Raw genomic sequence first — 12,803 nt, 5'->3', positions numbered from 1 at the left:
TTTAGGATTTTGGATGAAAGCCGATGACCGAATATCTTCAGTAAAACAAATTCGGCTTAAAAGTCTGTTAAAGTAGTAAAGGTCTGCTAAATAGACAAGACTCTGTATAGAAAATGGAAATTCTTGAAGTTAGTTAACCCTGGTCCTTCAATGAGCCTAATAATCTACGTAATTATCAGAAGATGAAAAATAGTTAAAAATGGAACGGCTCAATAATGTACGAAAGTTATCAAGCATTTTGCAAAATCCTTGGTGATAGACATAATCTTTGTAGGGGTTCTCCGCCCAAGTTTTCGATGCAGACTAGAATTAGGAACTATTTCTTAATTAGTATGTCCACATTTCTTACAAACAGAGCATATGTTTACCCTAAGTTTTCAACATCCGGACATGTTTATAAAACAAAAACTTTTAGGAAACAAATAAAATTTTAAGCAAAGCAAATATACGCATCTATGCTCTTTACGTATGTACATATGTATATGATTTATTTTTACTCACTCTCACCACCAATTACAGTGAAAAATGTCAGCGAACTGTCATCGACAACCCATCACTTCTACAACGCGGACTCGTGTGGCGCCGTTGATGAGCGCTCCAGCAGTGGCGCTGCGGCCGGCGGCAATTGTAACGGCAAGGATGTTGCGATGGAAACATGCAATGCCAACGACAGCGATGAGGACGTCATTGTCGATGACGATGATTCTATTAAAATGACGAATCTCTGCAGCGGAAAAAAACGAAAGTTCGATGAAACGGTAGTTAGTAGCAGGTAAGCAGGCAATTAAAAGAATGCGCCAATTTTTTTACGCAAAATATTTACTTTTGCTACATTTATGTGTATCTTTTTGTTTTTAACTTAAAGGACTTCGGATAATCACTCGCCGATGGTCGAACAGGAGCGACCACGTTCGGAGCCGCAAGTGACCAGCACTGAGCCAAACATTGACATTTCTAATAATAATAATAACAACAACAACAATTCCAAATACAGCACCTTCGAGGAGCTGCGAGCTAAACAGCAACAGCACCAACAAGTAGAGGCAGATAATGCGCACAGCATGGGCGGTATTGGTGGAGGGGGCGGCGGTGTTAGTAACGGTGCTAGCGGTGACAATTGTGGCGCTCATACAAATTTAATGGCAACGGCACACAAGCAAATGGACTTAAAGGTGGGATTTAGTTCGGATAATAAACCGGACGATGAAAACAAATGTTTCATTTGTAAGGTACGAATAATTTGAGTTTCTGTCTTCCGTCTTGATAAAAACAAAGATTAAATATAAAAAAAACGCTGCACTAATCTCTAAAATACTCGCTGTCTCTTTACTATATTACTATTTCTATTTGCACATACAAATTCTTATATACTCACCTACATATGTACATATGTTTCTATGTTCGTATGTACATGTTTCGCTCATATTTCTTACGGAAGTAATGCAATCACAAAATTTGTCTGCTCTTCTCTTTAAGACAGGTATAAAGGATTTTGCCACGGAGTCCTTCTTCCGTGGACGGAATTTATACTTCCATCAGAGTTGTGCCAATGTGATGAGCAGCTATAGGTTGAGTAAAGACTTACAGCAGCAACAGCAGAATCTAATACACCAACAACAACAGCAGCAACAGCAACAACAAGAGGTACGCAAGTCGCCATCGCCACAACAATTGGTGAATCTTTAAGAATTTATTCAACAATCACAACACATACATACATAGTATAATATACTATATACCATTATACAAAACACACACGGAACTCGCTCGTATATTTGAAAAACTAAATGTTATTTTAACTGGAAAATACCACTGGTGGGACGAATAATAAGACGCAAAGATGTTCATGCCAACATTAGGGATGTTCTTATTTTAAAATGGATTTTTAATTGGTAGTTGTATTATGGGGCTTAACTGTGGGGAGGATGGTTTGTAAAAAAAAATACAGAAAATATTCATTTTTAACCGACTTACGAGCGTAAATTAAAAAAAATCATTACTTATAACGGAGAATGTTAAATTTAGACAGAGAATGTTATTTATTATTTTTAGCTATGCTGCAACACACTGAATAGCAATCAATATGTTCTATCCGCAAAAATGGGCCTCTTGGTTTACGATTGCAAGAGAAGATGAAGAAGATTATGTGGAATACATGCACTATGAGCCATAAAAACCATATAGAGGCCGTGGACAGAACATAAAAAGACCTTAGAAACTCCTTTGCTCTCATGGGCGGGATAACTTTTGTATTTGCTGGAGATTTCCGACAGACTCTTCCTGTGATTAACAGAGGTATCCGAGCGGATATCATCAAAGCTGCTTAAAATCGTCGCCCTTATGGATTTGGATTGAAAATATAAAATCACAGACGAATATGAGAGCTTATCTTCATGGAATCACTGATGGTGATTTTTCACAGCAACCGCTTAAACTTGGGGAAGGAATTTTTACCACTCTAAATTTAACAGTAATTTTAATATTCTTCTGGATGAGCCTTTAAGGCACATTGTCCATAGTTTAGGAATTTTAATAGATGCAGTATACCCTGACATCGAGAATTTGCATGAAAAGGAATTTTATTGGTTGTGTTCTAGGGCAATAGTGTCACCCAGGAATGATAGTACGATAAACAGTCCATTATCCCCGAAGACACAGTACATTATCCCCAGGAATTTTTAAATTCATTAAACCCTTCTGGATTGCCACCACATAAATTGGAATTCCTATTATGAATAAATTAAGTCCTCCAAGCATGTGCAACGGAACAAGGCTGCTTATTAAGGAATTGAAAGACAATTTAATTGTAGCAACCATTATCACCGGCCCAGCAGCTGGTCAACAAGCTCATATAGCGAGGATTCCGATGATCCCAAGTGATCTTCCAGCCCCATTTAAACGGCTTCAATTTCCGATGAAAACATCTTTCGCTCTAATTATAAACAAGTCCCAAGGCCAGACTTTCTAATTAGTAGGGATTAACCCCCGAAAGGAATGTTTTACTCATGGCCAACTGTATGTTGGTCTATCACAGGCCGGAGGTCCTAAAAATCAATTTATATTGTTGCCATAAAATAAATTAACATTAAATATCGGTCAGCGAAATTTTAAACAGCGAAGCGAAAGCATCTTTTAATGAATCAGTAGTTTTAGTATCCAGCAGTTTTCTAAAATTTTCGATTATTCTGACTTAGCGAGTCGTAGTTACAGAGGAGGTCAATTTCATAGATGGAACATTTAACTGTGGAGAATATTTCGCATTTTTTGGCTAGTTAGTGACCATTCGCAGGTTTAAAATTTCGTCTCTTCATTCATCTGTCCGTATACACGCGAAGTACTCCCTCAATCTTTCTGATATCGATTTAGAATTGAGTAAACGCCCTTTCCTTTGCAAGAAATTTCTAATTTGTCCGAACCAATGACATCGGACTACAATGGGATGTAGCTCAAAAAAGATCAAGACATTGTATGGAAAACTTTTGTAGTTAACAAGATTTCTTCACGAAATTTTGCTTAGCTCTTATAGCAGGAACAGCCAAAAACGCTACTCCCTTCCTTCCTTTGCCTTCCTTAGCGAGCAAAATGTGTCAAAAGTTGAGGCCGTGGTAAAAACGCAAAAATCAGCCATCTTTGTTTGTTTTCATTTGAACAATGTTGCCATTGCTGAATACGCACATATAGTTTTGTACACATCTAAGTTTTCAATAACAATTTTTCATAATATAAAATATCAAAACTGAAATTAAACTATTAAAAATAGTTTATATATTTATAAATAATAGCACTCGACTCTGATTTTGAGTTAGTTTGAGAAAATTTCAAACATATTTATAATTACTACAGTATATCGAGATTGGCAACCCTGCGTTGTGAGAGAGCAATCAGCTGACACGTTTCTACGGCAAAAGTCCAAATGCCGTGGAAATCTACGTCATCCTACGGCAAAGAGAGAAGGGAATAGCGTTTTCGCTGTTCACTTACTATGTTTTAAAAACAATATTTTACAGAGAGGATTATAGCTTTTATACAGTCGAAGTTAACATTTTTTTGTTTTCATTGTTTTCAGGATACTAAGTTACTTCTTTTCGTAAATTTTGATTTAAACAATTTACTTATCGTAAACCACACTTATTTCGAAGAGATTTAAAAATACAAATGTTCCTTCAGGAAATTTAGTATACAGTCATACATTTTTTGGCACTCGTTTTAAAACAATTCCATTGTAAAATATACGAACATCCCTAACAAATGTATGCACATAAATTCAAATAGTATATACAAATACACAGCTGATCAGCAATTCTTATAATTTCGATATTTCATTTTTTCTTAGTATTAAGTATTAATTATTAATTTCACAAATATTATCATTGTAAAAATTAGCCTCATTTTAGTTGAATAAATATTAAATACAATTTTATTTCATACATATTTAATTATAATCTACAAAATTTACTTAGAAAAAGTACGATTAATCCTTTGTTTTTCACTAATAATCTAATATTTAAATAATTGTGTGCTATAGTTGTTATATATATATATATCTGTGTACATTAGGTTAATGCAGACGACATACTTAGTTTTTAAGCAGAGAGTGTATTTAAAGAGAAAGTGTAATTACAATTTAAATTATTGAATAGTACTAAAAAAAATTAAAAAAGTAACTAACACATTAAAAATAAATTATAAATTCAAGGAAAAACGTTGTTTATTTACTCGAATATGGATGGGAAAGGTGAAATAAATACTTTGTTTTATGTACATACATTGTTTTGTATGAAACTTGAGGGTTTGCAATGATTTTTCGAATCATTTTTTTGAAGGTAGTTAACACAAAATACTTCAAAGTGGCGCTAAAATATTTGAAGTAGCCTGCAATGAAAAATTTGGAAAAATTGCGAACTATTTCTAACAATCTACGTTCCGGAGAAAACATGAATTTTGAAACCAGAATGATGTCAACATTCTTCTTAGATGCTCACTGTTTGTGGTTCGATGACAGAAACGACGTTACCAGGCTGATTACACGAACTTGCTCAACTTATTTGCAACAATGTCCAATTAATTCATGTTATTGTGCTTATCACTCTTCGGTATGGCTTTGCAGTCTGATTTTGGTCAAAAGTCATATTCTTTTAAGAAACGTATTTTGCTCCAACGCGATTAGGCCATAAAGCCCATTTTACGATCAGAAAAATATGATCTCAGAATTTCATTAATATATATTTTTAAGATTTACCGAGATTAGTGGTCGAATTTCTACCATTTTTGATTAAAATGTGGTTCCGTGGGAGAGTCTGGAGTTGGGAGTAGGTTAGGTTTAGCGGATATAAGTTCCTCACTTCGGCTTTTGAAGCTTCCCCCTACTTATAAAAACAAAAAAAAATGTGGCATACCTAAATAAAACTGTTTGTGCAAATTTTTGTTCCGATGTCCTCATGATGATTAGTTCCTGAGATATTCAAACTTAACTAAAAATTTTCACACTGAAACCTATGCAGCTCTTACGCTCCACTTCATGTGTGAAATGTAATGCTTCTGCGTATTAATTTAATGAAATATCGTAATTTTCAACACAATCGTTCTTTGAGGAGTGGGCGTGGTGTACCAATGCATAGTATTCTTATCTTAATTTGAAGTTTAGTTATAGGACTTTACGAAAGTATAAAAATAGAATATGATAACACACAATGGAAAAAATGGAGAAATTCGAACAACGCCAAACAATAAAAGAATATTATACCAAGTGGTAAAATCTAAAATCAACACCGCATATATTGAATGAAAAATTAAACAAACTGATTGGACCTTATCAGTGTGGCTTTAGGTCTAGAAAATGAACAACTCAGCAGATATTCACCAAGCGCTAAATCTAGAAAGAGACCCCTGAAAAGGTCGATATTAAAGCTGCTTTTGACAGCACGAACAGGTGCTGCCTCCATGCCGCTATGTCTGAATTTACTGTACCTGCAAAACTAATACTTCGGCGAAAACTGATGTTGAGCAATACAAAAAGGTCCAACAGAAACAGTCGTAGCATTAGTGACTTGGCTAAGATAATTTCGACTATCTTGGAAGCAGGATTAACACCAACAACAATGTCAGCATCGAAATCCAACGCGAAATAACTCTTGCCAACAGGTGCTACTTCGCACTAAGTAGGCAAAGTCCTCTCTCAACGAACAAAGACTAAACTCTCTAAGTCTCTCATTATTCCAGTACTGCTATTTAGTGTAGAGGCATGCACGATGACAACAACTGATGAGTCAACGTTACGAGTTTTCGAGAGAAAAGTTCTGCAGAAGATTTATGGCGATTACCGCAGTCGATGGAACGATGAGATATACGACAACATTGACATAGTCAGCGGATTAAGAGACAACGGCTATGCCGGCTAAGTCATGTCGTCCGAATGGATAAAATCACTCCAACCCTGAGAGTATGGAATGCAGTACCCGGGGGAAGCAGAGGAAGAGAAAGACCTGGCTACACTTGGAACCTCCAATTGACGCCAAAGAGTGAAAAGGAAGAACGACTGGCGCGCTGTTGCAAACTCGGCTATAACCACGTAAGCGCTGTCTACCCCAATAACCTAGAAGAAGAAAACGTAAAATTTGGAAAGCTTGCGTAATAAGCTATGCCTTTTCTAAAGCATTGAAAAGTTAATTATTTTCAATAATATGACGACTAAGAAGTATTATATACATAAATACAAGCTAAATCAATACAGTGATCCAAAGAACCAAGCTTTGTTGGGAAATACTTGGGTCATGTACAATTGCTTAGAAGTTACCCACACGCCGACCCATAACTTCGGCTTTAACCATTTTTAAAAATAATTGCTAAAAGGGATCCAAGAAACAAAACCAATTTGAACAATGGGAAGCGAGAAAGAATATCTCCAATTTATAACATGAGGAACTTAATTCACTCAACGACAGGACATCTACGTAATTGAATCAATCCAAAAAACGGATATGTTTAATATTATGTTATAATAATATTGCAAACTAATGAAATTTCCAAAATGCTACAGGTAGACTTTATAGGAGCCGGTGTCGAAATTGGGAAATCGGACCCCAACCTTCAAATATATATTTTAAATTTAATTTGTTTCTTTCACTTTATAAAAATTTTGAAACCCTATAGTAAATTTTCAAGCCACAATTTATGGAATATCTGGACCTCAATGGCAATCGTTGATTTTTTGCCGCAAATCTGTCTTCAATCTTTGAAATATGTATATAATGCAAATACAAGTATATAATTCAAATTCGAAGAGAAACATTTTCTCACAATAATGTACCCTTGTGTCAAAACTGGATAAAATCGGGTGAATACTTTCGACATATCTAAAATAAAGGTTTCTTTCTGCTAATACTATGTCGTAATGCGAAAAATGGATTCAATCGGGTTAATACTACACAATATAAGAATTTTCAACTTTCGCTTGGCTTTATCGATTCCCGAATTACTTCAACCCCATTTAATACATATAATGATTTTCGTAACTCTAAAAGAATTAATATCCAGTATGTATTTTATGCAATCTGTACAAACCTTGCCAAATATACCCGATTTAGTGATTTCCACCTGTCCACAAATCCGGCCGTTTACGAAGAATTGCTTTACGTAGATGACTCAAAATGCCCAAGTCGTACTCTTTATTAGCCGTTTCGCTAGATTGGTTAACAGTTTGCTGCTTGCATAAATCAAGTTTCCACCGAATGCTTTGTGCGTTTCAAATACATGTGTTCGTGATAAAGAAGACTGCCCAAACCACCTCTACAAACATTTTAGAAACTTCCGCAGCCGTCATTGAATTGAAAACATAAACTCTTCCTGCTGTAAACAAAAAGCTGCCAACCACACACTATTTGACATATGGAAAAAAATTAAAACAAGTAAGGAAGGGCTAAGTTCGGGTGTCACCGAACATTTTATACTCTCGCATGATAAAGTGATAATCGAGATTTCATTATCCGTCATTTGCATATTTTTCAAATACCGTATTCGTGTAAAGTTTTATTCCGCTATCCTCATTGGTTCCTAATGTATATATTATACAGAGAAGGTATCAGATGGAATTCAAAAGAGCGTTATATTGGAAGAAGGCGTAGTTGTGAACCGATTTCACCCATATTTCGTACATGTCATCAGGGTGTTAAGAAAATATCTTATACCGAATTTCATTGAAATCGGTAGAATAGTTCCTGAGATATGGTTTTTGGTCCATAAGTGGGCGACGCCACGCCCATTTTCAATTTAAAAAAAAAGCCGGGTTGCAGCGTTCTTCTGCCATTTCTTCCGTAAAATTTAGTGTTTGTGACGTCTTTTGTTAGTCGGTTAACGCACTTTTAGTGATTTTCAACATAACCTTTGTATGGGAGGTGGGCGTGGTTATTATCCGATTTCTTCCATTTTTGAACTGTATATGGAAATGCCTGAAGGAAACGACTCTATAGAGTTTGGTTGACATAGCTATAGTAGTTTCCGAGATATGTACAAAAAACTTTGTAGGGGGCGGGGCCACGCTCACTTTTCCAAAAAAATTACTTCCAAATATGCCCCCTAATGCGATCCTTTATGCCAAATTTTACTTTAATATCTTTATTTATGGCTTAGTTATGACACTTTATAGGTTTTCCGTTTCCGCCATTTTGTGGGCGTGGCAGTAGGCCGATTTTGACCATCTTCGAACTTAATCTTCTTATGGAGCCAAGAAATACATGTACCAAGTTTCATCATGATGTCTCAATTTTTACTCAAGTTACAGCTTGCACGGACGGAGGGACAGACAGACATCCGGATTTCAACTCTACTCGTCACCCTGATCACTTTGGTATATATAACCCTATATCTGAGTCTTTTAGTTTTAGGACTTACAAACAACCGTTATGTGAAAACTATAATACTCTCCTTAGCAACTTTGTTGCGAGAGTATAAAAACAATGAAAACTCGATATGTGTAATGAATACTTAAACATTTCAATAAATGCTGATTTGTTTATTACAATGTCAAACATTTGTTGTCCTGTCAAATGCTGTAACAAATATTTATGTGTCCGTTCAGAAGTTCGAGAAGGATGCCGCGTTAGTATGAAGCAAAGAAGGGCCTTAATTCGTGCTTCTCAAACACATGAGCAAAGAGATGCAGCCCGTGAAACGGCTAGGTTGGAAACGAAAAATCGTCGAGCTTATCATACAGATGAACAGAGGAATAATCTTCGAAGTGCAAGAAGAAATGGTTCAAGTATTGATTTGAATCGAAGCGTTTCTATATCCATTCTTGCAACCATCGACCCATCGACATGAAACGCCTGGTTTGTGCTGTTTTATTGGTAAATGCTTTGGCCATGCTTTATGGCGAAACACAAGAATCACGACATTTTCTAACGAACACTCAAAAATACAATGTCTGTTTCCAAATGACTTCATTTGGGGCGGAAATTATCGAAGAACACGGATATAATCCGACATTTAAGGTAATTTACGTTGAAACCTTTATTTTCTATTATTGTAAAAAAAAATCTGGAATGTAGTTTGTTAGATTTCTGTATTTTTCTCTGAAATTAAAATGGGATGTTAATATTTGAAAAAAAAAGTGTTTGTAAAGTAAGTTTTATAACTATGGCCTTGACTTTACAGATTCAAGGCCAGAGTTGCCATCGCATTAGATCATTACAACCAATTCTTGCAAATATATTTCATGGGCAATATGGAAAAACAACTCGACCGGCGTCAAGAGATCAACACAGCTACGAAAAGAGCAACTCTCCAAGATCTGCAGCAAATGCTTCATGAACATCATGCATTGGTCAGGCTGTTCAAGACTGCTTTAGAGCGCATGCCAAGTGATGACTTTAAGGTTGTGATCAGAGCAGATAAAAGACCAGCTGGAACACATGAACGCAAATTTAATACTCCAACAATCGATGAAGTGGCAATCCTGGTTGTTGGTGAAAACTTGGAAACACGTGATATTGTACTTACACGAGGCAATACTGGGCAACTACAAAAAGTACTATATGAAACACACCGTTCATATGACGCGTTACAATACCCGCTGATGTTTTGGCAAGGAGACGATGGATATCACTTTAATATCAAAATGATTAATCCATTGAATGGTAAGATCAATATTATTGTTTTCATTTTAACTTGATTACATTTTATTCTGTTTACTTTTGGTAACCAAAAAAGTTGTCATTTCTAATTTAGTAGAGAGTAGCTGTAAGAGTCGTTAACCTATTAGGGGTTCTAAAATACAAATCTTACTGTATTTGTTTCAGGTGAGGAAACTACCAAGAAGGTTAGGTCGATGAATTATTACGCATATCGTTTGATGATTCGTGAAAATTGTGACAATTATTTGTTGGGATTTCGTCGACAGCTTCAACAATATTGCGTTGACATGTACGTTAAAATCGAAACGGAGCGCCTGAATTTCATTCGGCTGAATCAAGCTAAATTGCGTTCGGAAGAGTATATGCATTTACGCGATGCAATTAGCACAGAAGGAGATTCAGAAAATATTGGTCGATTGACCAATTTACCGACATACACAGGTAGCCCGCGTCATTTGCATGAATATGCGCAAGATGCAATGACATATGTTCGTCATTATGGTCGGCCAGAGCTATTCATTACATTTACATGTAATCCAAAATGGACGGAAATTATTCAATTGCTGCTTCCCGGACAAACATCAAGTGATCGACACGACATCACCGCACGTGTTTTCAGGCAAAAAATTCGGTCACTAATGAATTACATTGTTAAGCAACACGTCTTTGGGATTACTCGATGCTGGATGTACTCAGTTGAATGGCAAAAACGAGGCCTACCGCATGCTCACATTCTAATTTGGTTAGTTGAAAGAATTCGGCCAGATCAAATAGATGCCATCATATGTGCGGAGATTCCTGCTCCTGAAACCGTTCCAGACCTACATGATGTTGTAATCACGAATATGATTTATGGACCGTGTGGCACTATCAACCGCCAATCACCGTGCATGGTCGACGGCAAGTGTTCCAAACGGTATCCACGAAAATTTACGGCAGAGACCATTACAGGCAACGATGGTTATCCATTGTATCGGCGTAGATCGCCCGATGATAATGGTAGTACTATCACAACTAAAGTGAAAGGAAACGGTTTCGTAGTTGACAACAGTTGGATTGTTCCATATTCGCCACTTCTTTCCAAAACATTCAAGGCACATTGTAATGTTTAGTATTGCAATTCGGTCAAGTCAATGAAACACATTTGCAAATATGTCCCGAAAGGGAGCGACATGGCGGTTTTTGGTATCCAAACATCCAATATCAACGTTGAAATCACGCGCTATCAAGTTGGTAGATATGTGAACTGCAATGAAGCAATTTGGCGTTTATTTTCATTCCCTATTCACGAACGTCTTCCACTGTTGTACATTTGGGGGTGCATCTAGAGAACGGTCGAATGCTGCTCAACGTGCCGAAACACCTCCAGCGACCAGCTTCTTTGCCATTTGTCAAAGCGATCCGTTCGCACTAACGTTGTTTTACTCAGAAATGCCACGTTATTACACTTGGAACGTTACATAGAAAAAATTTCAACGTCGTAAGCAAGGCGATGCAGTTCCTGGTCATTCAGACATGCGTTCTACTAATGCTCTTGGTGGTATTTACACAGTTAATCCGAAGAATGATGAATGTTTCTATTTGCGATTGGTCGAGAGCCAACATCATTTGAATCACTACGAGCTGTTAATGGTATAGTATGCCCCACATTTCGTGCAGCATGTCAAGAGCTGAATTTGCTTGAAAACGATACTCATTGGGACACGACAATCGCTGAAGCAATTATTTCTGCATCTCCAAGTCAGATACGCACATTATTTGCTATCATCATTTCGACATGCTTCCCATCAAACCCACGTGATCTATGGAACAAATACAAAGATAACATGTCGGAAGATATTTTACATCGAATTCCTGTCAGCTCCGATCTTGAGGTGAATGAGGAAATGCATAACCAGACTTTGCTCTTGATCGAAAATATGTATTACCTCATGTGCGGTAGTTTGTTAGTTAGGTTAGGAATGCCAGCGCCAGATCGCGGAATGAATGGCGCATTTAATACATAAATAGAACGTGAACGTGAATATGATCCACATGAACTAATCCAATCAGTTCAATCGAATGTACCGCTATTGAATCCTAAGCAGAAGGAAGTCTATGATACACTGATTAATGCAATTGATGATGGCAACGGTGGCTTATTTTTTTTAGATGCCCCCGGTGGAACTGGGAAGACGTTCCTCATGTCATTAATTTTGGCCACTGTACATGCGAGATCCGAAATTGCGGTAGCAATTGCTTCTTCTGGAATAGCGGCCACATTGTTAGATGGATGCCGTACGGCTCGCTCAGCGTTAAAATCGCCATTAAACCTTCAAACTACTGAACAGCCGACATGTAACATTTCGAAACACTCCGCAATGGCTAAAGTTTTAGTAGAATCAAAAATAATCATATGGGACGAATGCACAATAGCGCACAAACGCGCATTGGAAGCACTAGACCGAACATTAAAAGATCTGCCCAATGACTCGAGATATTTTGGTGGTGCAATGATTTTGTTATCTGGAGATTACCGACAAACACTACCAGTCATTCCAGGATCTACTGCTGCCGACGAAATAAACGCTTACCTCAAAGCATCAAATCTGTTGCGATATGTAAAGAAACTTCAACTGCCTGTAAATATGAGAGTTGCATTGTTGAACGATCTAGCTGCTGACGATTTCTCGAAAC

General features: G+C 36.8%; 1 protein-coding gene across 3 annotated transcripts in view; it reads left to right on the top strand.

Annotated features, from left to right (window-relative positions):
* The window catches only part of LOC120778641 (protein Teyrha-meyrha), a 56,068-nt gene extending 52,459 nt beyond the window's left edge, over positions 1 to 3,609 (top strand). Inside the window, exons 7-9 of one of the 3 annotated variants that reach the window (XM_040110542.1) lie at positions 520 to 772; positions 866 to 1,172; positions 1,477 to 3,609. In XM_040110542.1, the coding sequence (XP_039966476.1) occupies positions 520 to 772; positions 866 to 1,172; positions 1,477 to 1,686 (770 nt within the window). In that variant the 3' untranslated portion in view covers positions 1,687 to 3,609. Of the gene's footprint in view, positions 1 to 519; positions 773 to 865; positions 1,230 to 1,476 lie in introns of all 3 variants that reach the window. The other 2 variants (XM_040110541.1, XM_040110543.1) reach the window with 2 other exon arrangements.
* The last annotated feature ends 9,194 nt before the right edge of the window (positions 3,610 to 12,803 follow it).

Source organism: Bactrocera tryoni, chromosome 5 (assembly GCF_016617805.1).
Source record: "Bactrocera tryoni isolate S06 chromosome 5, CSIRO_BtryS06_freeze2, whole genome shotgun sequence".
NCBI lineage: Eukaryota > Metazoa > Arthropoda > Insecta > Diptera > Tephritidae > Bactrocera > Bactrocera tryoni.
Note: the sequence above shows the minus strand (reverse complement) of the source record. Positions and strands in the feature narration are given on the sequence as shown.